This window comes from Camelina sativa, chromosome 19 (assembly GCF_000633955.1).
Source record: "Camelina sativa cultivar DH55 chromosome 19, Cs, whole genome shotgun sequence".
Taxonomy (NCBI): domain Eukaryota; kingdom Viridiplantae; phylum Streptophyta; class Magnoliopsida; order Brassicales; family Brassicaceae; genus Camelina; species Camelina sativa.
In genome coordinates this window covers 1,349,349-1,371,360 of record NC_025703.1, presented here as the reverse complement: position 1 = coordinate 1,371,360, position 22,012 = coordinate 1,349,349, and the positions used below count along the sequence as shown (strand labels likewise).

General features: G+C 34.3%; 8 protein-coding genes across 15 annotated transcripts in view; 4 read left to right on the top strand and 4 right to left on the bottom strand.

The window, feature by feature from the left end:
- Positions 1–556, bottom strand: part of LOC109131015 — a 1,306-nt gene extending 750 nt beyond the window's left edge. The window contains exons 1-3 of one of the 2 annotated variants that reach the window (XM_019241293.1): positions 464–556; positions 278–326; positions 49–180 (exon numbers count right to left, since the gene is read on the bottom strand). In XM_019241293.1, the coding sequence (XP_019096838.1) occupies positions 49–180; positions 278–314 (169 nt within the window). In that variant the 5' untranslated portion in view covers positions 315–326; positions 464–556. Of the gene's footprint in view, positions 1–48; positions 181–277; positions 364–463 lie in introns of those variants that run through there. The other variant, XM_019241292.1, reaches the window with a different exon arrangement.
- On the top strand, positions 414–1,363 carry LOC104764027. 2 transcript variants are annotated; one of them, XM_010487457.2, is made up of 5 exons: positions 414–500; positions 592–654; positions 788–846; positions 934–1,028; positions 1,130–1,363. In XM_010487457.2, the coding sequence occupies exons 1-5, from the start codon at positions 452–454 to the stop codon at positions 1,134–1,136; spliced, it is 273 nt and encodes a 90-aa protein (XP_010485759.1). In that variant the 5' UTR covers positions 414–451; the 3' UTR covers positions 1,137–1,363. The 2 variants fall into 2 exon arrangements, with proteins under 2 accessions (XP_010485759.1, XP_010485758.1); XM_010487456.2 differs by having other exon boundaries at positions 430–654.
- Positions 4,681–6,168, top strand: LOC104764026 (putative H/ACA ribonucleoprotein complex subunit 1-like protein 1). The gene is made up of 4 exons (XM_010487455.2): positions 4,681–4,964; positions 5,307–5,455; positions 5,556–5,671; positions 5,895–6,168. The coding sequence occupies exons 1-4, from the start codon at positions 4,793–4,795 to the stop codon at positions 6,055–6,057; spliced, it is 600 nt and encodes a 199-aa protein (XP_010485757.1). The 5' UTR covers positions 4,681–4,792; the 3' UTR covers positions 6,058–6,168.
- On the bottom strand, positions 6,233–8,344 carry LOC104764025 (probable glutamate dehydrogenase 3). The gene is made up of 9 exons (XM_010487454.2): positions 8,176–8,344; positions 7,961–8,074; positions 7,651–7,872; positions 7,484–7,558; positions 7,272–7,388; positions 6,945–7,195; positions 6,785–6,860; positions 6,613–6,699; positions 6,233–6,520 (listed from the first exon to the last, which is right to left on the bottom strand). Exons 1-9 carry the CDS (start codon positions 8,281–8,283, stop codon positions 6,335–6,337), a joined length of 1,236 nt encoding a protein of 411 aa, XP_010485756.1. The 5' UTR covers positions 8,284–8,344; the 3' UTR covers positions 6,233–6,334.
- Positions 11,084–13,323, top strand: LOC104764024 (adenylyl-sulfate kinase 3). The gene is made up of 7 exons (XM_010487453.2): positions 11,084–11,299; positions 11,684–11,878; positions 12,005–12,154; positions 12,432–12,550; positions 12,632–12,716; positions 12,831–12,877; positions 13,001–13,323. The coding sequence occupies exons 2-7, from the start codon at positions 11,755–11,757 to the stop codon at positions 13,100–13,102; spliced, it is 627 nt and encodes a 208-aa protein (XP_010485755.1). The 5' UTR covers positions 11,084–11,299; positions 11,684–11,754; the 3' UTR covers positions 13,103–13,323.
- LOC104764023 lies at positions 14,097–16,838 on the top strand. Its single transcript, XM_010487450.2, has 11 exons — positions 14,097–14,385; positions 14,805–14,867; positions 14,992–15,078; positions 15,226–15,324; positions 15,425–15,520; positions 15,602–15,667; positions 15,776–15,866; positions 15,974–16,041; positions 16,121–16,186; positions 16,304–16,419; positions 16,564–16,838. The coding sequence occupies exons 1-11, from the start codon at positions 14,212–14,214 to the stop codon at positions 16,619–16,621; spliced, it is 984 nt and encodes a 327-aa protein (XP_010485752.2). The 5' UTR covers positions 14,097–14,211; the 3' UTR covers positions 16,622–16,838.
- Positions 17,608–19,175, bottom strand: LOC104764022. Its single transcript, XM_010487449.2, has 5 exons — positions 18,965–19,175; positions 18,598–18,836; positions 18,176–18,455; positions 17,991–18,068; positions 17,608–17,883 (listed from the first exon to the last, which is right to left on the bottom strand). Exons 2-5 carry the CDS (start codon positions 18,756–18,758, stop codon positions 17,830–17,832), a joined length of 573 nt encoding a protein of 190 aa, XP_010485751.1. The 5' UTR covers positions 18,759–18,836; positions 18,965–19,175; the 3' UTR covers positions 17,608–17,829.
- The window catches only part of LOC104764020, a 3,693-nt gene continuing 1,183 nt past the window's right edge, over positions 19,503–22,012 (bottom strand). Inside the window, exons 1-2 of one of the 6 annotated variants that reach the window (XM_010487444.2) lie at positions 20,520–21,592; positions 19,503–19,832 (exon numbers count right to left, since the gene is read on the bottom strand). In XM_010487444.2, coding sequence (XP_010485746.1) covers positions 19,710–19,832; positions 20,520–21,185 — 789 coding nt within the window. In that variant the 5' untranslated portion in view covers positions 21,186–21,592 and the 3' untranslated portion in view covers positions 19,503–19,709. The other 5 variants (XM_010487446.2, XM_019240574.1, XM_010487445.2 and 2 more) reach the window with 5 other exon arrangements.

The window sequence follows — 22,012 nt, the reverse complement described above, 5'->3', positions numbered from 1 at the left end:
AAAAAAAAAAAAAAAAAAAAAAAAAAAAAAAAAAAAAAAAAAAAATACTCGAGACAAGGTAGCACCCATATCCAAAACATGCAGATGCGACAAACCGAACATTAGGAGACTCCGTAACCATCGTATTCACAATACTCTTCAATTCACCGGTTGCCAAAACACTTCCTCCGGCTCCCGACCCTTGCAATCAATCAAAAGAAGAATATTAATTAATTAGAAGAAGAATACTGATGATACAAAATTTGTATGGATTTCATGCGAAATCAGAAAACTTTACCAGCACGCGGTGAAGAAGAGAAATAGCGAGACGCCATGGATCTCAGATTCTGCATCATCATCGTTACCAAAAAAAAAGAAAAAAAAAATTAGGGTTCGGTCTCGGAATTGATTCTCCTCTCTCGTCTCTGATTTCCTTCAAAAGGGGGAAAATTATAGAGATGGTATACATCAAATGGGTTCTCACCAAGCTCGCAATTTCTCTTCACCGCCTGTTAGCAGTGGTAACGTTATCTGATTTCGCATCCATCAAAAATTCTTCTTTTGAGTGTCGATTGTATATAGATATTGATTTTGTGAATTGTGATTTTATAGCGTCGAATGCAGCTGTGCGGTACTTACTTCGAGGAATAACAGCAGCTGGGGGATATGTTATCGGTATGTAGAGCGATCCAGATATGGTTTTTTTTTTCTTTTTTTCGCTTCATCGAATAAATCAATCAGCTTTNGTTAGAAACAATTAACATTTTTTTTTTTTTTTTTTTTTTTTTTTTTTTTTTTTTAATTTAAGCTCCTTATATAAGTCTCCAAGAAGCAGTCGACTTGAAACTTGAGGGGAAGCGTAACGAGGTAATAATAATAAAATAAAAAACAAATTCTTGAGACGATTCAATATTAACTTCTCATCATGTTTGATTCTCTGTTTGTTTTGTTTAGACATTGAGACAGTTGGACGAATTCTACGAGAAAGATGAACAATGTTGGTCTGACATGGTACACCATCATAACTTAAAGGCAAGCAGAAGAAAGAGGTTGGTATATATATATATATATATAAGGAACATAATCCAAGAAAACAAGTCCAATGACCGGCCATTTATATCTTTGATCTTTTATTTGTGTGTGTTCTCAGGCAGTGAGAGGGAGGAGGAGTCTGAGGAAAACTTCATCCAAGGAAACGATATTTTCAAGCTTTGGGAAGTGTATCCGGTCACTGTGTGGTTTGGAATTTGATCAGACAATCAATTAAGTAAATTGCGTTTTAGACTGTAATGTGTGTTTTATGTGAATTTTTTTTAATCTGATGCTGCTTTGTCTTATGGTCAACACTCACCTTTGATAATATGAATAAGGAATTATTATAACATATCCGACGTCATTAAATTAATGGACAACTCAAATTTAAAACATGTCATTCTAAAACAAATTGCATTCATGAAGGTGGAGCAATCAGGCTCTCCGCTTTGTAAATTCTTCTTCCGTACTTGCTCTCATCAGTTCCAGATGTTTATGTGATATATGCTTCTCAAAAGCTCTTCTCAGTTTGGATGAGATTGAGAGATCATTGAAGATCAAATCAGCAACAACCCAAAGGTGTGTCCTCAATGCTGCGCAAATCAAGCTCCGCTGAATAAAGTAGCCAGATTATGTACATTGCTTTCAAATGGTAACCCCACACCTTTTTTGGTTTCAAACTCAAGAGCCTGACACAGAGAGACATAAATGTGTGTTCTCAAGTTATGAAGCAATTCAAAATCTACTGATTGAACGAGATAGCGAATTTGAAATGGCTTTTGCTTTTACCTCATCTCCAGTGTGATCAGTGATGAATAAAGCCACCCGTGCCATCCCGCTCTGGTAATTGAGATGCGTTGTAACATCCTACTACTCTACCCATCCGTGATAACAATCTTTCGAGTGTACATGCCTACTCTACCCATCTGTGATAACAATCTTTCGAGTGTACACACATATTCATTGACTATGCTAAATGCTACAACTCAGAACAAACAAACATTTTAAGTGGATATTACAAAGCAGTTAACTCGAGAGAATTTCACGTGTCTGCAGTTAAACAATGAAATGATGATATAAAAAAAAACCGGAGGGTATCAAATTTGAAAATCAAATTATTATTTAGTGACTTCAGAGACTGGGGATGGCAGCTTTGGCGTCCTCTTCTTGAAGACGCTTAAGGGCCCTAGCAATATTCAAAGGTGAAAGCTTCTCTCATATAGACTAGCTTCTCTTTAAGAGATAATGGAGTACTAAAATACTATAGAACAAATTTGAATACATACCTCAAACTTAATAGGAAATTTGAACTCTATATTAAATCTTTTAAGTCTTTGAAATGTATGTTATGGGTTAAACTAAAGGACTATTTTATCCTCAGTTACAAATTCAATTAAACTAAATAAAATATAAGTAAATTAATTTATTTGAAAAATATATTTTTAAAAATATTGTGTAAACTGTAAACTAGATATTCGGAATTTTGCTGAATTGTTTTTTTAAAAATGATGAATTAATTTATTATATATAATATTAATCAATAACTAAAAGATTAAATTAAGATATAATAATTAACATATGCCCTTAATTAATAATTAATTAAACGTTAAAAAAGAAACACAAAATAATTAAACTCATCATTGTTAAAATTATTTTTAAAAATCACTGCTTATAGTTTAGATATTGAAATTTGTTTGATAATGATGAAGTAGTTTATTATGGAAAATATTAATCAATAAAGAAAATTAAAGTTCAGATAAAAAAAAATAAAAAGTGGTTTTATAAAACATAAACAATACAAAAATGAAAAAATCACATTTATAATTAACTAATAATTCTTCAATTTTTTCATTTTATAAATGTTTTTATTAAAATAATTATATATTTTAATTTATTTTGAAAATTATTAACTCTAATAAAATAATAAAAAATGTGAACTTTTAGAAAATAAATCAACAGTTCAAAAAAATCGACTATGTAATAGATCAATTAATAAAAGAATAAATCATCTTTTTAATATAAGTCATAAAAAAAAACATAATTCAGCAGGAATAAAATATAAGTCGGCAGTTCAAAAAGTCAATCATATTAATAAGTCAACTTAAAATGAAATAAGTCTACTAAGACCAAACAAATCGACGGAAAAAAAATATAAGTCAACATCATCAAAAGTCGACTATGTAAGAAAAACAATCAAACAAAAGAAAGTCGACAATTTTAAAATAAATCGATGGAAAAATAAATAAGTCGACAAAAATTAAACTTAAGTCAACCATTCAAAATATCGACCTTATTAATAAATCAATGTAAAATGTAATAAGTCAACAATAAATAAACAAATCAACAGATAAAAAATATAAATCGATGAACAAAAAAAATAAGTCACCAGTTAAAAAAGTCGACTATGTTATATGTCTACTAGTCATAACATAAGTCAACTGTTTTAATATAAGTCGATGATGAAGATAATTAAGTCAACATAAGTTAAAAACAAAACGATTGTTCAAAAAATCGACATTATAAATAAATCAACATTTATAAAATAAGTCTAAAACAAAATAAATTTAAATCTAAATAATATCAACAAAAATATTTAAATTCTTTTTTATTCAAAATTTAAGATCATTAATTGATTGATGTAATCATTATTTAAAATATAATACATAATTTTTGTTATAATTTTAAATTATTAAATAATGTATTCCGAATTTAATAATTTTTAAAAGTAATTTATTTTTAAAATTGATTTGTTTTTAAATATAAATTAAAATTTTATTGTTTTAATTTAATTGTTAACATTGTTTAATAATAATGATATTTCTGTCAATTTCCCTTTCAAAATGTGTAGTTTTCAAATAACTATAATATTAAGTATAATTTTAAAATTTCTTTACAAATTTAGTATATTTTTAAAATTATCCCAATACTATATTAAATAACAAATACCAGTAACCAACTCGAGATAACGCATACCACAAAAGAATCACTAAATTAATCATACACATATTCCTTGTCCTTTTCAACATTAGGATCTTCATTAAAGGGATAATGGAAGATTCAAGTGTTCAAAACGATTCAAAAGATAAGAGGAAGATTTAAGTGTTCAAAACGAATACAAAACAAAACAACTAACAGGATAATGGAAGATTTAAGTGTTCAAAACGATTACAAGTATGATTAACAAGAAAAAACCTTACACAACTGAATAGTAGCTTATACAAGCGGGATTTCAACTTCTTTAACGTTGTACTCCCAAAACGATAAACCAACAATCATACCAACACCAGAAAAGACCAGATAGCATAAAATTTTGAAATTCTGGCTGCTGCTGCTTCTTGTCCATAGACTTTCGGAAGAAGTGGAAGAATTAAAATTGTTATTATTCAATAGTGTTTTTTTTTCCAATTAAACATTAAATTAAAAGGATAATTCTATGGTTGGTTGTCCAAATCGAATGATTTTTTTTTTTTTGTGACAGCCAATAATTTTGTTATGTTTTTGTAGTATGAAAAACATATATGTGAATTTATGGACGCAAATTGAACAAAGTAGATTTTGAACGGTCAGAGATGAACCGGTTTGATTTAATGTTAGATTGATTTCCGGTTTAACTACCCAAACCCGGTCGAGCGACTACCAGAAAACCCTAAATACCCACACCCTGCAACCCATTTGGGCGTCGTCACTCTCACATAAACCCTAAAACCTTACACTGGAGTGAAGAGGCAGAGAGCAAACAAAAAAAAACGCAGTCTTTGCGGAATTTAAGAAAAGAGAAAAGATGAGACCACCAATGCGCGGCGGAGGAGGTTTCAGGGGTAGGGGAGGACGTGACGGCGGCGGTAGATTCGGTGGAGGAGGAGGACGATTTGGTGGTGGAGGTGGTCGCTTTGGTGGTGGTGGTGGTCGCTTTGGTGGTCAGAGAGACGAAGGTCCTCCTGCGGAAGTCGTTGGTTCGTTTCTATACTTGACATAGCTTTTTACTTAGTAAATATGTATCATTTGTCATCGGAGTTTTGAATTGAATGAGCTGTTTCTTGAATGTGTAGTATTAAATGTACAAGTAACAAAATGTTTTATCAGTGTTTTCTCATTGACGAATCTTATCATGCTACTTTGTTCCCCTTGAGCTAGCCTTATGATGCTTTTGACTGATTTGGTTGTTGTATGGTTTATCGTTTAGTTTCAGCTTTGTGTTGAGTTTATGGTTGTAATGCATAGTGATGTATAAATGCTTGTGAAGACGTTTCTTCTTGATTCGTTTGTGATGTGAGGTTTCGTTCTTTTGGTTTCAGAGGTCGCAACATTCGTTCATGCTTGCGAGGGAGATGCTGTGACTAAACTCTCAAATGAGAAGATTCCTTATTTCAATGCTCCGATCTACCTAGAGAACAAGACTCAGATTGGGAAAGTTGATGAAATCTTCGGGCCTATTAATGAATCTGTAAGTTGTCTCTGTTTCTGTTGTCTTCTTGTTCCTCTTATAAGCAAACAAAAGGATTCATTCAGTCATTAATTCTGTTTTGTTTCTTCTTCTTCTTCAGTTGTTTTCTATCAAAATGATGGAAGGTATTGTAGCCACCTCGTATTCTCCTGGTGACAAGTTCTTCATCGACCCTTACAAGCTTTTGCCTCTCTCTCGATTCCTTCCTCAGCCTAAGTAAGTCTCACTTTATAACACATTTGTCAAATTATGTCTCTTTTTCTGAACTTGAAGTAACATTAGTGAGCTAGACACTTGAAACTTTTTAGCTAGTAGTTTTTTCCCCTCTGACATATTAAGACTTACAATGGGGGATTAGCACATTAGTGAGATACACTATTAGTTTGAAAGATGTTAATTGTAGCAAACTCCATTTAACGGTATGTCTTTGTTTTTCCAGGGGTCAGTCAACAGGTGGACGTGGAAGTCGTGGAAGAGGTGACGGTGGTAGAGGTAGTTTCCGTGGTAGAGGTGCTCCAAGAGGTAGAGGCCCTCCAAGAGGTAGAGGATTTCCATCGAGAGGCGGCCCTCGTGGAAGCTTTAGAGGCCGAGGAAGAGGATAGTTTCTTCTCCTGCTTTACTAGCTTTATCCAACAGACTTGTACCCTTTGTTTTATGTATGAGTATGACTATCGTTTTCCCAGATTCTCAATTTTCAAGACTTCGGTTTTTAATCTATGGCTTAAAAAAAAAATTAAAATTGCATTGATTAGCTCAGCTTGATAGAAATTTAGAAAAGGGTTAAACCGCCATTAGCACTTAATTATTACTCTAGAGTATAAAATCAACAATATTGAAGGATTATCTGAAATCTTGTCTTGAACTTCCATGGGGATTTTATCAAGAACCCCAGCCTCTTATAGTTGTAGCTTGAGCGACTCGGTTAATACCAAGGGTGAAAGCTCCCATACGGAGATCACATGAGTGAGTCGTACACATCTCTTTCAAGTCTTTGAATCCTCTAGTCATGTATGTCTTTAGCTCCTTGTTCACCTTTTCTTCATTCCACATGAATCCTTGTATATTCTTCACAAAGATAGATTTTATACGAATCAGTTTTTTTGATCGACTGGCTTTAGAGGTTCGGTTAGGTCATACATTCTTGATTAGAGTCTTACCTGAACCCACTCGAAGTAACTTACAGTGACTCCTCCCGAGTTTGCGTATATATCTGGGAGGATTACAACACCTTCCCTCCTCAAGATCTGCAGAGACAATGATATAGAGTCTCTGTTAATGCTCAGTTTAAGAAGAAGAAAGAGCAAAAAACAAAGAATCAGATTTTCTAACCTCATCAGCCTCAGGATCAGTTGGGTGATTAGCACCTTCAATGATAAATTTCGCTTTGATTTCGTTTGCATTTTCCCTAAAAACAGACCAAACTCAAGAGTTTCATAGGAAAGTCATGAAAGAGAGAAGATTAATTTATGAGACAAGAATCTTTAAAGACCTGTTGATGACACCGCCTAGTGCTGCAGGGACAAGAATATCACAATCTTCGACAAGAATAGAATCAGTATCAATCGAATCAGCACCATCAAACCCTTTGATTCCTTTGTTTTCTTCGACATGCTCAAGCAAACCCAAAATATCGATTCCGTTCTTGTTCTTGATTGCTCCTGTGACATCGCTCACCGCCACAATCTTCCCACCTTTTTCACTTATCAACTTCGCCGCCCAAGAACCAACATTCCCAAAACCCTAAGAAACAGAGACTGTATGAGTGACTTCACACGCAAGTAACATCTCTGAGTAAACATTTTTTTACTTCTTATACCTGGATGGCGAATCGCTGTCCTGATATGCTCATTCCATGTTCGTTGAGCAAAGCTTCTGTTGCAAATAGTACTCCTCTTCCTGTCGCTGCATCTCTCCCAAGAGATCCACCAAGATCCTGCTCAAAACATCATCCTTAAAAATCACATCTCACTCAGTTTTAGATTGGTTGAACACATAAACCGAACCAACCTAATAAGAGCCGTCACTTACAATGGGTTTTCCAGTCACAACAGCCGGCGAGTGTCCGTGAAATTTTGAGTATTCATCAAGCATCCAAGCCATTGTCTGAAAAATTTCATTACTATATTTCAGACAACAACAACAACACATAAGAACTCCATTGGAAGTACATGCATGAAGAAGATTTTAAGATCAACCTGAGGACCGGTTCCCATATCAGGAGCTGGAACATCGGTATGAATCCCGATGAGATCGTGAATCTTCTGAGTGAAAACACGAGTCAAACGTTCGAGCTCCGAGATGCTTAGCTCACTCGGGTCACAACCTATTCCTCCTTTGGCTCCTCCGTAAGGTATCTTAGCCACTGCTGTTTTCCATGTCATAAGTTGAGCCAAAGCATTTACTTCATCCGGTTCAACCTGTCAATAACCGAAATCTAGTTTATACTCCATGCCAATATTGAATTTGGTTAGGTTTGATGACAAAAAAAAAGAGAGTTAAACAAACCTCAGGATGATATCTGATTCCACCTTTCATGGGACCTCTTGCATTGTCGTGTTGAACTCTGAATCCAACAAATGATGCAAGAGTTCCATCGTCCTTCGGTATGGTACATTCTACCTGCAATAATTGGTTACTTCCGGTATAAAGATCTTGAACCGGATCGGTTCCGCTGATCTTTTATAGTATGGACATGAGAAACAGAGGAAAGAGTCTCGAACCTTGATCTCTCTGAAGGGAATGAGAAGACTTTTCTCGAGCTTTGAGTCTAAACCAAGAAGCCTAGAAGCTAGCTTGAAGTTTCTGTTGGTTGCTGCCAAAGCATTCATGGCTTTCTTTTGTCTTCTTAATTTTTTTGTTTATTTTGATCAGAGACTCTAATATCAAAACAGTTGGAAACAAGTGTGATTCTTGCTTATGTTATTGCAAGTGTATTTATATAGAGAGATGCGTATACACTTCGTCTTGATGTGTTGATCGGTATATGAGAATGAGAATTTTTGTTTTTTTTTTGTTCTCTTAACAAAAAGAGAATTTATATAAGGAATATGAATATAATAATTAAATAAAGTCATACCCATAATTGATTCTGATTTTGAGTATTCAGAATAGTATGTTTCTCTGTAGGAAAGTTTTCAGACACAATTAAAAAAAAAAAAAAAAACTAGTTTATAAAAATTGCACATGTCCTCTATGTGTATAAATTGGAAAAGTGTGGAATATTCATTAATGAAAACAATCCGGAGAGTAATTAAGCAGAATAATATTGTATTCTTTTCATTCCACAAAGATCACTACAAGAATACGAAAAATCAAAATTTTATTCACAGGATCGTGACATTGACATACATATTACATAGATAAAAGAGATAGTTTGTAAAATTAAATCTAACTGTATCACACTATGTCAATTTTCTTCATTTCTAAGATTATTTATTTAATTTGAGTAAAAATATTAACAAAAACCAAATACAATGACTATTTATACCATACGTATACTTCCTTTTAGAAAGTAGAAACCAATAAATTAAAGTCTTTATATATCATTAGTAAACTATATGATAATATTTAACACAAATATAACATTCCGAATTAGTTAGTATCTTATACTTTCATAGGTAGGCCGACTAAATTATACGATCCCAAATGAATCTTGCATGTCATAAGATCTTTACGTGTTATTAACTTATTCTATTCCATTAGCTAGCACCTACTCATATGTAGCGTATACACTTTCGTGAGTAGTGTGACAAAAAAAAAACGTATACACTTAGTGGAGAAAAAAACGTATACACCTATTATTACACACACAAACAAATATATTCAGTTTTGATTGTAAATATTCTTCGCACATATGTTTTTTTAGATACTCAAATCAGAATCTTTAGGGAATTAGAGGACGACACGAGAGGATGCAACAAATCAAGAAACAAAACATTTACAAGATTCCATCAAGAAAGAATCTTTTGGAAAAAAGATTCCCCATGATTTATTTATGCTTCCACTAATATAAATTGATTTATCGTGGATTTCCACCAATATTTCGTTCTCTACCAATTTCCAAAAGAAGATATCAATTTCGTAATAAAATTAATTTGAACCTATAATCAACCTCTAGTGTTTCCAAAATTGATCTAACCCTCTTTGGTCAAACACAAACTAATAAACGTACATTGTGCCCCAATAGAAAAATCCTGTTCATGATAGGCTATTGTCACGGATTCACTATTTTACAAAAATGTTATGCTTTAGCTTTTTATATCACCTTTTTCTCTTAAAATAATTGATATAGAAAATAACCCAAACAGATATTTAAAATAATAGAGAAGTCTAAAATCAAACCTAACTCAAAAAATCAATTCAAGGCCATAAATTATCCTTCTTAAACGGATAAGCCAGTTAACATTATGGGCTTTATAGCCCATCATTAATCTCTAAGTTGATGCTTAAATGCTCAATTAAACGTGTCTTTAGGGACCAAGTCTCTGCCACTCCATTAATGTCGGTTCCTATTTTCCCTAAATTTAATCTGTTGACCAGTTTGCAAATTCTAACAAGAAAATTAAAAGATTTGTGGAACTCGTTTACTTATTTTTCAAATTTTTTTATAATTTTTAACATCAGAAATTTAATGATTAACATATTCTTTATGTAAAGATCTTCGTAACAACATAATTGAACATTAAGTAATTAACATAAATCTTCAAAACAATCACTGAACAAAACTAACATCAAGCAAAAATATGCCACAAAATTAACAAAATAAGAACATATGCATGAAATAATAAACCATACTTCATCAAACTGATGGAAAAATTGAACCCACATAATTTAAAATCCTGAAGAGCTCCAACACAACAAAAGCTTTGACACTCAGATCAATGTCAGTCAAACCGATTTCACTTCCGAATGTAAACTGATAATATATTGTTAAATTTTTAAATGTTAGTAAAAGATCATTTGACTTTGTAATTTTGTTTTTTTTTCCTCATATATAAATAATCTAATACTTTAGTATTATATAGTTTTGTTGGGTAATGAAAATAAAAGTGGTGACAGTTATTCTTTTCATATCAATTATACTTATATTTTTCAAAAAAACTTTGATTATTAAAATGCGTAAATTATGTGTGTATGGAATAGATTAGAAACGGAAAAACAGTCTTTTGAACAAAAAAAAATAGAATAAAAAGCAATAATTGTATATTTCCTACTATATTTAGAATAAAAAGCAATAATCTACTAGATTTAATATGTAAATAGTTTATTTTGTCTTCCCATTTATCGTTAATTACTTAACACATTGATAAATGTAGTATCTCCAATATTATTATTTTGAGCTTCTCTCGCTTTGTCTCGTCTCTTTCACTTTTCATCTGCCTTAATAAAATTTTGGTGTTAATAATGATTTTAGTTGATGTTAATGACGTTTCCTATTCATTACCATCACTGATCAAATCAATTCAAGGCCATAAATTATCCTTCTTAAAAGGATAACCCAGTTAAAAATAAAATAAAATAAAAAATAAGCCAGTTAACATTATGGGCTTTGTAGCCCATCATCAATCTCTAAGTGAAAAGCAAACATGCTCAATTAAACGTGTCTTTAGGGACTAAGTCCTCATCATTACCATTACCATCACTGATCACCCTTCCCCATTGTTCTCTTCTCTCCATCTGTCTGCCACTCCATTAATGTCGGTTCCTATTCTCCTACCCACAATGACCCCTCAAGATACTCGAGAGGAAAAGGAAAAAAAAATCAAAATTCCAAAACAGACACAGGAACGAGCTCAACAAAACTCTTCCGTCATTTGAGAATCAGAGCACATTTTGATTCCCAAGGTAATTAATTATTCTCTTGATGCCATGTGAAAGGACCCATTTTGTTCCTCTTTCCTGTGATCTTTTCTCTTTTTTTTTTTTTATCTTTGATTCTCTTGCGGTAAATTATAGGGTGATCGATTTATAAATCATGGTTGTCAAAAAGGATTTGAATTTAAGTTGTTTTGTTGATCTTTCTTCTGGAGACACTGATTTAGGAACCTATTGATTTATGAAAAGAATTACATTTTCTAGTCATAACATTATGGAGCTTGGATTGTAGGAATCTTTATTCTGCTCTATTGAGAAATCAGTGTATCTTGTTGTGAACTTGTCTTTATTACCTTTGGAATTTATTCGAGAAGAGTGGTCATCTTTAATTGTTGTTTGAACGTGTCTTTGCAGGTTACAGTTTCTGGTGGTTTTGTTTCTCTGAGTTTTGGTGATAGATCAGATTAACAGACAGGGTTTTGAGAATGTCGACAGTTGGGAATTCGACAAACATATTTTGGCAAGAATCACCCATTGGGAAAGCTGAAAGACAAAAGTTGTTAAACCAGAAGGGTTGTGTGGTGTGGATCACAGGGCTCAGTGGCTCAGGTTATGTATAAATCTTCCTCATTGTGATGATTACTTTAGATGCCTTGTTTCTGTCTAAAGTTCTTATGTTATACATACATAAGTCTCTGTCTATATTCTAAATTCTTAGCCTGAAACATTGTGCAGGGAAAAGCACGTTAGCTTGCTCGCTGAGTAGAGAGCTTAACAACCGAGGAAAGCTATCATATATTCTTGATGGGGACAATCTTCGTCATGGTTTGAACAAAGATCTTGGTTTCAAGGCAGAGGATAGAGTTGAAAATATACGCAGGGTCGGTAAGTACACAGTTACTTAGTATGTCTCGAATCGGGTTGGTGAAAGTCTGAATCCTAAGAAAGTCATTCATACAAATGCTAATATTTTAGAAGGATGTGTCTCATAGTATTAATAGTAAGGGCTTACATAATACCTAAAAGCTGAGATAGGTTCTAGTTTATATTGGGTCTCATACAAAACCCCATCGATTTATACATATTGTTTTACACCTGAAAGCTGAGATAGGTTCTAGTTTATATTGAAAGAAAACCATTTATACAGTATGTTGAAACGCAGGAGAAGTAGCAAAACTCTTTGCGGATGCTGGTTTGATCTGCATCGCCAGCCTCATATCTCCGTATAGAAAAGACCGTGATGCCTGCAGGGAGATGATGCAGGATTCATCATTTATTGAGGCAAGCTATTTGAAACCAGATTTTACAGATCCCCCATTCAGTTTATGATATTGGCTTCATGTTGTTGCATAAACTCTTCAGGTTTACATGAACATGTCTCTACAATTGTGTGAAGCAAGAGACCCTAAAGGCCTATACAAGCTAGCCCGTGCAGGAAAGATCAAAGGTGAGATAACATAAACTTCCATACAAACAGAATAGAGAAAGTTGCTTCCATATCATTTGAATCTTTATATAGAGTGCCTTTTCTTTCTTCTTTTCTTCATACCCTTTTTCTCAGGTTTCACGGGAATAGATGATCCGTATGAATCTCCCTTGAATTGTGAGGTATGATCTATGTGAATATATATATGATTCTTCTTCAAGAATATGGCAAACTAAAAGACTATCTTGCGTGTGTGTGAAATATGTTAATCTGACTTTGTATGTATGTTTTGTGAAACCTAACAGATAGAGTTGAAAGAGAAAGAAGGAGAGTGTCCTTCCCCTGTAGCTATGGCTGAAGAAGTCATCTCTTATTTAGAAGACAAAGGTTTCCTTCAAAACGAGTAACCCTTCACCATATAATCCAACGGCTGGGATTAGTTTCATTTTTTCCTTTTCTTTTCTGGGTGTTCTCTCTGGTTATTTTACTTTCCGGAGTTTTCAATTATGAAGACATATCACATATATATACTATATAGCTCCATCTCTTTCTTCTGGAACCTATCAACTTTTCTATACTGAATGTCTGAAACACAAGTCATTAAACAGCACAGTCTTACAAAGCTAAATCAGAATACTGCATTTACATCTGTTTTAAGGTAAATCACACCAATAAGTAAGTAAACAAGTCATTCCATTTGGGATGATCTACTCAAATCCTGTACAACAGCGACAAGAGCGCTACCAATATTGTTCTTGTGAATTTGATACTAGGGTACCACGGTTACTAACACACACCACTAATAAGGCACTAAGTTATTATGATAGTGAATAAATTGATTCAGGAAAAAGTTGAGATCTTTTTTGAATATTTCGTAAAAATACAGGGTGCTCTTTGCAAAGTTTCCTAAATTTTAAGATTCTGAGTTCTCTGCAATATAAAAAAAAAAAACAAAAAAACTCGATCCCGGGAGCAATTTTGAGACAAGCAAAAATGGTGTTGAACAGTCGATTGGTGGAGACGACGGTGAATCTATCGGCGGATCTCTGGCAATATGTTGCTTGTAACCCGGAGAGACTTCCTCGCGCCACCGTTCTCAATTTTATCTTCTGCATACCTCTCCTCCAACTCCGCCGCCTCGCTTCCTCTCTCGGATCGTACCTCTGCTTCGTTTCCGGCACCGGAGTCGATCGCCGCACTCATTTCGATTAATTTCCCGACGCGCAGTTTCGACGAATCTTCTGTTAAATTCTCGACTTTGATTATGTAATTTTGCCTTTTGTTTTTGATTGTAATGTAATCTGTCTGTTTGTTTGTAAACCGAAGACATTAAAATTTTAATAACCAGAATAAACCGGGAAATTTAAAAAAAGACACAAAATCAAACCGGGTTGTGATGAACCATTCACCATTGTGTTGTGTCTCTCGTCAACGGAGAGAAAGAAGAAAGCAGAGAGAGACGTGTAAGCAAAACAGAGAACATCGAAAGGTTCCGTTTTCGTGGGGGGGGAAGAAGATGAAGTCGCTAGTAGTGGCCCATTTCTCAACGCCTTTAATCACTTCTAGATTCTTGTTCCCTTCATGTCTTAATCACCACCGAGCTTCAATAATCTCCGCCGTCTCTTTTCCCACCGTCCGCCGCCGATATTCTCCTCTCGCCATGGCCTCAGCAGCTCAGTCTTCTTCTCAGGTATCTATCTATCTATCTGGAGGATTCAATGTTTGAAGTTTTATTAATGAATCTGATTTTGGATTCTAGTGGGTGGGTTTTATTGGTATTGCTCAGTGTATCTGTATCTTGATTGATGTGGCTCGATGATCTCTAATGTTGTGTCGTTTCTGTCATTAGACAAAGAAAAGGTCGAACCTTTTTATTCAAAATGGCAGATTTGTGCATGTAAGCTCTACGAGGATGCTATGTTTTAGATTTGAAAAGGGGAAAGTTTATATTCGTTAGTGATCCTTTGTTCTTCTCTAATTTCGTGTTATCAGTTTTGATTTTTGTATGTCATTTTTAGTTGATGACTCATGTATTTGTTAGTTATATTGAGACTTTGAGTTCAACTGTTGGAAACTTCTAACTTTGTGTCATATACTTGTACTAATCAGGCTGTGTCTTCCGGGAGTGTCGACAGTGATACAGATGTTTTTAAATTGATTCAAGCTCACGAGGTAACTACTGTGCCAATCTTGTAATCGTGCTATCTTAATATATCTACCTTGATAACCATTCTTGTTCTGAGTGCGATGTGAATGAGTTTTAAAGTGTTGATATATGTGGTCTTCTTATTTTCAGGAGAAGGCTGCTCGTCTTTCCCCAGTCGAAGAAATCCGAACTGTGCTTAATGGTAGCCTTTGCGGTATGCTTTCCACTTTTTCTCAGGTGAGAGCAATTAAGTTTTTTCTTCTGTGAATATAGTGTGTACCCAAGTCCTACGATTCTGATTATTGTTGTTCACTATGTCACACATTGTAATTTCAAAAGCTACCTTCATTCTATCTCATTTACCGTAATTTTGATGTGGTGCAGAAGTATGAGGGTTATCCTTCAGGGTCAATGGTTGATTTTGCATGTGATGCTGATGGTTCACCAATTCTGGCAGTTAGTAGCTTGGCAGTTCATACAAAGGTTTGTAGCTTATTCAAGGACTTATGATAATTCATCTCTGTTTTGCTGCAATTAATTGGAGGACTTTGAGCGGCCTTATAATTCATTCAGCCGTTTGCAGGATCTTTTAGCTAATCCAAAATGCTCTCTACTAATTGCTAGAGACCCAGATGATAGGACCGGTTTGAGGATCACCGTACATGGTGATGCAGTGTTGGTATGTATTTCGCCTTTGTTTGTTTTATATGCACTTACATTCAAATAGAAATCTTGATTGTTTTTTCTATGTGTTATTTAGGTTTCTGATAAAGATCAAGCAGCTGTTCGATCTGCCTATTTAGCCAAGCATCCCACTGCTTTTTGGGTAAACACCCTTTCTTGTAATGACTAGAAAGTGAAGAACCTCCCAAAGACAATGTATCGTGCCATCTTTATTAGTTAACTGAAACCTTTTCTTCTTGAAACGTTGAAGGTTGATTTTGGGGACTTCAGCTTTATGCGGATCGAACCGAAAGTGGTCAGATATGTTTCAGGGGTTGCAACTGCTTTTCTGGGATCTGGAGGTATCTTTTCTGCTTCATCTTATTTATATTCTATCTTATGCTATCCAGTTTACGTAATCCCACTAATATATTACTTAGTACTTACTCTCTGAAATCTCCATTACCAGAATTCAGCAAAGAGGAGTTCCAAGCAGCCAAAGTCGATCCCATAGCTCAGTATGCAAAGCCTGTAACGGTATAACAATCATATCCCTAGTACAATCGTCAACATATAGCAGTAGATGTTTACTAACAACTCCTTTTCATTTCGGCAGTCTCACATGAACAAAGACCATGAAGAGGATACCAAAGCCATTGTACACAATATAACATCCATACCTGTAAGTGATTTAATTCATTATCTTGATCTTGGTCAACACAGACCTTGAGTAATGTACATATATATTAACATAGATCACATTCAAACTATAGAATGAGTAAATTTCATTGAATATCAGGTGGAGAGCGCCTTGATGCTGGATTTGGACAGCCTTGGTTTCAACGTTAAGGCTACTCTTCAAGGGAACACCTTCAAACTCCGAGTTCCGTTCCCAAGACGCGCACAAGACAGAAAGTAAGATCAAGACTCTATGTTGCAATTTGTTCCCAGTTTCGGACTAGAAACTTAAGAGTTAAAACTACTGATTCCCTTTACTGTAAGAATGATCCAAAACTGATTGAATAACTCTTAAATTGGTGGTGGTGGTGGTGTTTGCAGGGATGTGAAGACACTGATTGTGGAAATGCTTCAAGCTGCTAAGTCAGTTTCCAATTAGTTAGCTAAAATAAAGATGGAAAGAAGCTATACCTTCTGAATCCCGCTACAATAAGAAAAGCTTCCTCCTTTACACAATGCTTATCTTATCATAAGTTGCAGAATAACATTCATTTAATCATGTATATATCTTAAATAACAAGAGTATAACTAAACTTATACTTGTAAAAGTTATATATAATTTGTGAAATCGCTAATGAACGTATAATTAGATCAAATGACAAAATTCGAAGTCTTGTTATATTCTTTTATATCATTTTTATGTACTTAGTAATAAAGAGGAAATGAGAAACAAATGACTGGATGAAATTGTAGCAAAATCAAAAAAGGAAAAATCCGTTACAGAAAAAGGAAATCACAAACTCTTATTAATAATTAAAATATATAAAAAAAAAAAATAAAAAAAAATAACTGAAAATTATCTTTTCAAAATATCCAATTAGGGAAAACTACCTTAACTCTCTGATTTGTCACCAGTGTAATTAATTGTGTTATCAAATTCGAATAGTTATCATTTTTTAATATTAGATTGTGGATGAGAGAAACCGCTTCAGTTTGAGTCACAAATTTTGCAGGTGATCAACTCTACTATATATCTGTTGATTTTGGGATGGTTGTCGGCTTTTCCAAAATTTATCTCCTTGGTTATCACATTTGGGCAATATAAGCCAGTTCACTGTTTGCCAAGTCCATCTTCTTTGTTTCACTGGCCTAGTTTGAGAGTAGATTAATCTTTGTTCCTGTAATAGTGTAACTGTTTGTTGTGTTATCTCCAGTTTTGAGCCTCGAGTGAGTGAAACCCACCCCTAAGAGTAAGCACCACCCTGGAGGGCTTAGCTTACAATGATGTTGATTAGTTAGTTTTTTTTTACAGTGTGTTTGATTTGTCCCCATCCTGCTTCTCAAGTGGTTAGCTTCCTGCAGTGGTACTAATAAAGATATATGTCAGACAATTATTGGTTACACACTTGAGAGTCTGTGACCAAGTTATAACAAAATAGGATTATGATCTAGAAACAATATAAGATTGTAATAGATCATCATCATGTTACAACAAGTTACAACAAAGCACATACATTGTCACAAAGAAGATGATTTATCCTTGTGTTCAACATCAAAGTGCTCAACCGAATACATTTCATCTAAAATACATTTTTCTTTCAGAGAAGTAAACCCACGAAAGTTAGCTTGAATCAATACGAAAACTTGTCAATCTGAATCAGTCTCCAAATTTCCCATGGCTTTCAATCCTCTTGCTCGCCTCTGCAACACACAAACACATAACATCATTTATTCACCTAAACAAAACAAATCTTAACCTCAATCGCTACTATGGAATCACTGGATTAGAAAATGAGAAAAGTCCATACCTTCTTAGAGCTCTTCTTCACCCTAACATCATATCTATCTGGGCACAAATCAGCCAACCAGGTTCCAGGACTCACCATCTATATTATATAAATAAACCAAACCAAAAAAAACATTATTCTCAAAACTGTTACTAAAGAAGAATCTTCAACACACATTCTAAAAAGACAAGAAAAGAAGAACTGACAAGTAAGCTTCTTTGGATGAGTTTGGCTCTCTTCTTAGGCCTATGTGAAGGTTTACAACCTTTCATAGCCAAGAAATCTTCTTCCTTCTCTTTGTTTGACAACGTAATAAACAGCTTCGGCCACATAGCCTCGTCCTTGATGTTGACATCTTCTCCATTGTTTGCATCAAAACAATCTTTACCAATGGTATCCACAACACCTCTCGTAGTATAATACCTCTCTTCTTTCTCCGGCCGTCGCTCTGGTAATCCAGATCTGAGGCTTGTCCCTTCTGATCCTCTACAAATCAAAATAAAAATAAAAAAATAAAAAATAAAAAATAAAAAAAAACCCACCAAGAAAGTGCGAGTCTTTGGCTACGATTCCAAGAGTAGTATTGAGCAATTCACTAAAAGGAAACAATCAAATCAGAAACACATACTTGGAGAATCGAGTGGATTGAAGGAGGAAGGTTTCATGACCTAGAAAACGAGAAGAAGAGTGTTTAGAGCGAGAGATCTTTTTGTCTTTGGCTCGAAGACATCTCAATCTCTTCTTGTTTCCCCACTGTAAGAAGATTTCTTGTTCTAACGCTGACGGCATACTTGGAAGCACTTCTCTGGCTCTCTCTCTGATCGATTCGATCGTCCCAACAGACAACTAACTAGAGATTGTTAAGAACTGAAAAATCAAAAGAGAAATTGATTCAGTAATAGAAATCGATGTTAAATTGATTACAATTCACAAAAAGATGTGAAATTTCTCTGGGAAATTAGAGAAAGAAGAAGCTTGAGCTCTGCAAAAGTTACCTATCTTTTTTCTCTCAGGATCCACAAGTCCCGGTAAGTGAAATGAATCTGATTGGCAAACACAGATCGATGTTTTCACACCGGTGAGAAAGACGAAAGTGGAAATTCTGATGACTTCTACGACGTCTCTCTTTCTCTTTCTCTCTACCGACTCTGTAAACGAGAGAGGGGGAAGAAGGCAAAGGTTTGGTGGTGGTTTAGGCCTTCGTTTAGTTAGGGCATCATCTCTTTGTATCTGCGCCGTTGATGGAGTGTTCTTTATTATTAACCGTTCGATTTTAACATTTGACGGTCCGATTTCATAGTACTGTTAAGTGGGAAATTTACGGTCTGGTTCTTTTTTCCCTAGTGGCTTAAAATCGACTTTTAACCGGAAAATCTACTTAAGTTCTGGTTTAGCCCCTTTTCTTCCCCTTTACCAACCAAACATTTACACAGTTTATTTTCTTCTTTTCCTTTTTTTTTCCTTAATAAAATTTAGAATAAGCTTTTAATTCCATTATAAGAACTTTGAAAGAAATGCTTAAGAAAATTAAGAAATTGTCAAATGATATATAAGTTCTTATTACTGACGTTAAGGAAATTTACATATGAAATAATATTCACAATGATCTAATTCAACAAAATAATATAATTTATAAAGCTTTATTTATTTAAACTAAGAACATTCAAGTATGAAAAATGAACTAGTATTAATGTATTATAATGAAGCTTATATATGGGCATGGATAGACTCGTTATGATTTCAAATTCCATCGTAGTAACCCCCGAAAGATATTTGAGCTCTTACGACAGGAACACCTTTCGTACCAAATATTGCTTCGTTGATCTTTGTTGCATGATTCACAACTTCTTTCATCCTCTGCATCTCCACCAATAAAAAAAAAGAAGAAACAATATTTCAAATTAAAATCTACGCTAGAAATTATAATGCTCTCTAATTAATTAGCACAAGAAACAATCAGAAATACAAAACGTACAAAGATATAAAACGAGAATCGTTTCTTTTCAATTATAGAGATTGTTCCAGTGAACACGTCAACTTTGAGCTTATCATTTGGTCCGCTTAAAATATTCAAAATACTTGTTCCTATTATTTAAACAAAAGTTATCAATCAGTTAATCATACAATATCTGGAATAAATTTCAAAAAATATTGTAACTTTTATAACAATTAGCCAATATACTATCAGGCAGACAGATTACCAACTAATCGTCATGAACCATTAACATCAGAAAATTGTTTTCTACCATCTCTTTCCACTATATTGGTTCACATTCATCTTCACAAATATTACTTTTTTTTTTCTGTAGAAGGATTCATATATTCTATACAGTCTCTTATCCAAATCTATCACTCCCTTATCTTTCATATCATTGTATAATTTACCAACATATACAAAACACCATTTGTTAGAGAAACAGAAATATTTTTTTTCTCAAGACGAGAAAAACTACTCAACTAGAGCCTACAATAAACTTTCTTTAAATTATTTAACTAAGAACATTGAACATTCAAAGATGAAATAATTTAATTTTAATAAAATCAGGTTACCTTATTATCATCGGAGTAAATCTGGAACCTTAGCAACTGGTTCTTGTTCTTAGAAATCTTGATATTGTTGTGTCCGAGAAAGAACACACATACGGTGGCAGCAGCAGCTGCGACACCAAAAGAACAAATTGCTCCAACCCCATTGAGACCAACCTTCCACAGGTTCAATCTCTCACCATCATTATCTTCTTCCTTCAAAATAAGCTCTTTCTTATCTCCCAGGTCATCTCCTCCTTCGGAACCAGAGGGTTTCGACGCAGTATCGTCGATCTGAGGCAGAGGACTCGTGATCCTCGCTGGTGGGTCAATTTTCATGTCGGCAAATTCAGTTTCCTTCGTTATCTTGAAGGAAACTCTAGGTGACGAAACAGAGTCCGCCGAAAGGGTTTGTTTTGAATCCGGATACGGATCCGGTTCAAGATCAGGGTTATTGGGTATCTTCGTGTTGTCTTGATCCACCACCAACAAGGGTTCCCAAGCTATGGGAACTTGGACAAGCTTTTTGGGGACCATTATGGATCTTGGAGAAGACTCTGTTTCGTGAAGAGGATCCTTAGTAGATGGGCAGAGGAAGTAATCCATCACCATGGCTCCATGATGATCCTCTTCATGATCAAGCTCCTTGAAGCTGCTATTGGAGAGTAGTTCCCAATCCTCGAGATCCATATATCTCTCCTTGATCCGATCTTGGGGAAGAGTTAGGGTTTTAGGAAATTAGGAAGCGAGAAGATTTTTGTTTGAGGAAGTGAGAGATCTTTTGAATTATTGGAGCGAAGTGCGTTTGGTATTCTCATGGAGCAACAACATCTCTCTCTCTCTTTCTCTCTCCCACGTGAAGGGGTTTCAAGATCCTTTAATAGAAGACAAGACACAAGATTCAAACTAGTTGCTTTATTAAAAAAAACAAAACAATCAAGAAAAACACATAATTGCTTTAAACTACACAGAAGATGCTTTGATTAATAAGCTCTTTAATGTTGGGAAGAAACAATATCAGGTTGTAAACATGATTGATATTATTCGAAGTGGACACAAAACATACATGATACATGTACGCAAATTTAAATTAATAAAAGTATAGATTTTAAGATGTGGGTGACGAAAGTGAATTTAGAGCTTATCTAACGTAATGAAGTGACAAAAGAAGAAGTGGTCCTTTGGGGACCCATTCCAAGAAGAACCATCGATTGCCTTCTTTGACAAGGTCCTTAATTCTTCTCCTCCATCATAATTGATGAAGTCTTCTAATTTGCTAGAATCCTATAATTGTTTTAGATAGCAGTCACAAGGCTTTGGACAAAAAAAAAATACATAATATATGACTTGATTATTTTTTTCTTTCTTTCTAGAGTCCCCTTTTCGGAAGGACAAGCAGTTAAGATTAGAGCTAGGTAGATTCAGACCTAGCTAATGTCAGTTCAGTTCATTTTCGTAGTGAAACCCATTTATGAGTCGGTTACTGGTTACATATAATGGATATATAGCTAAAACGT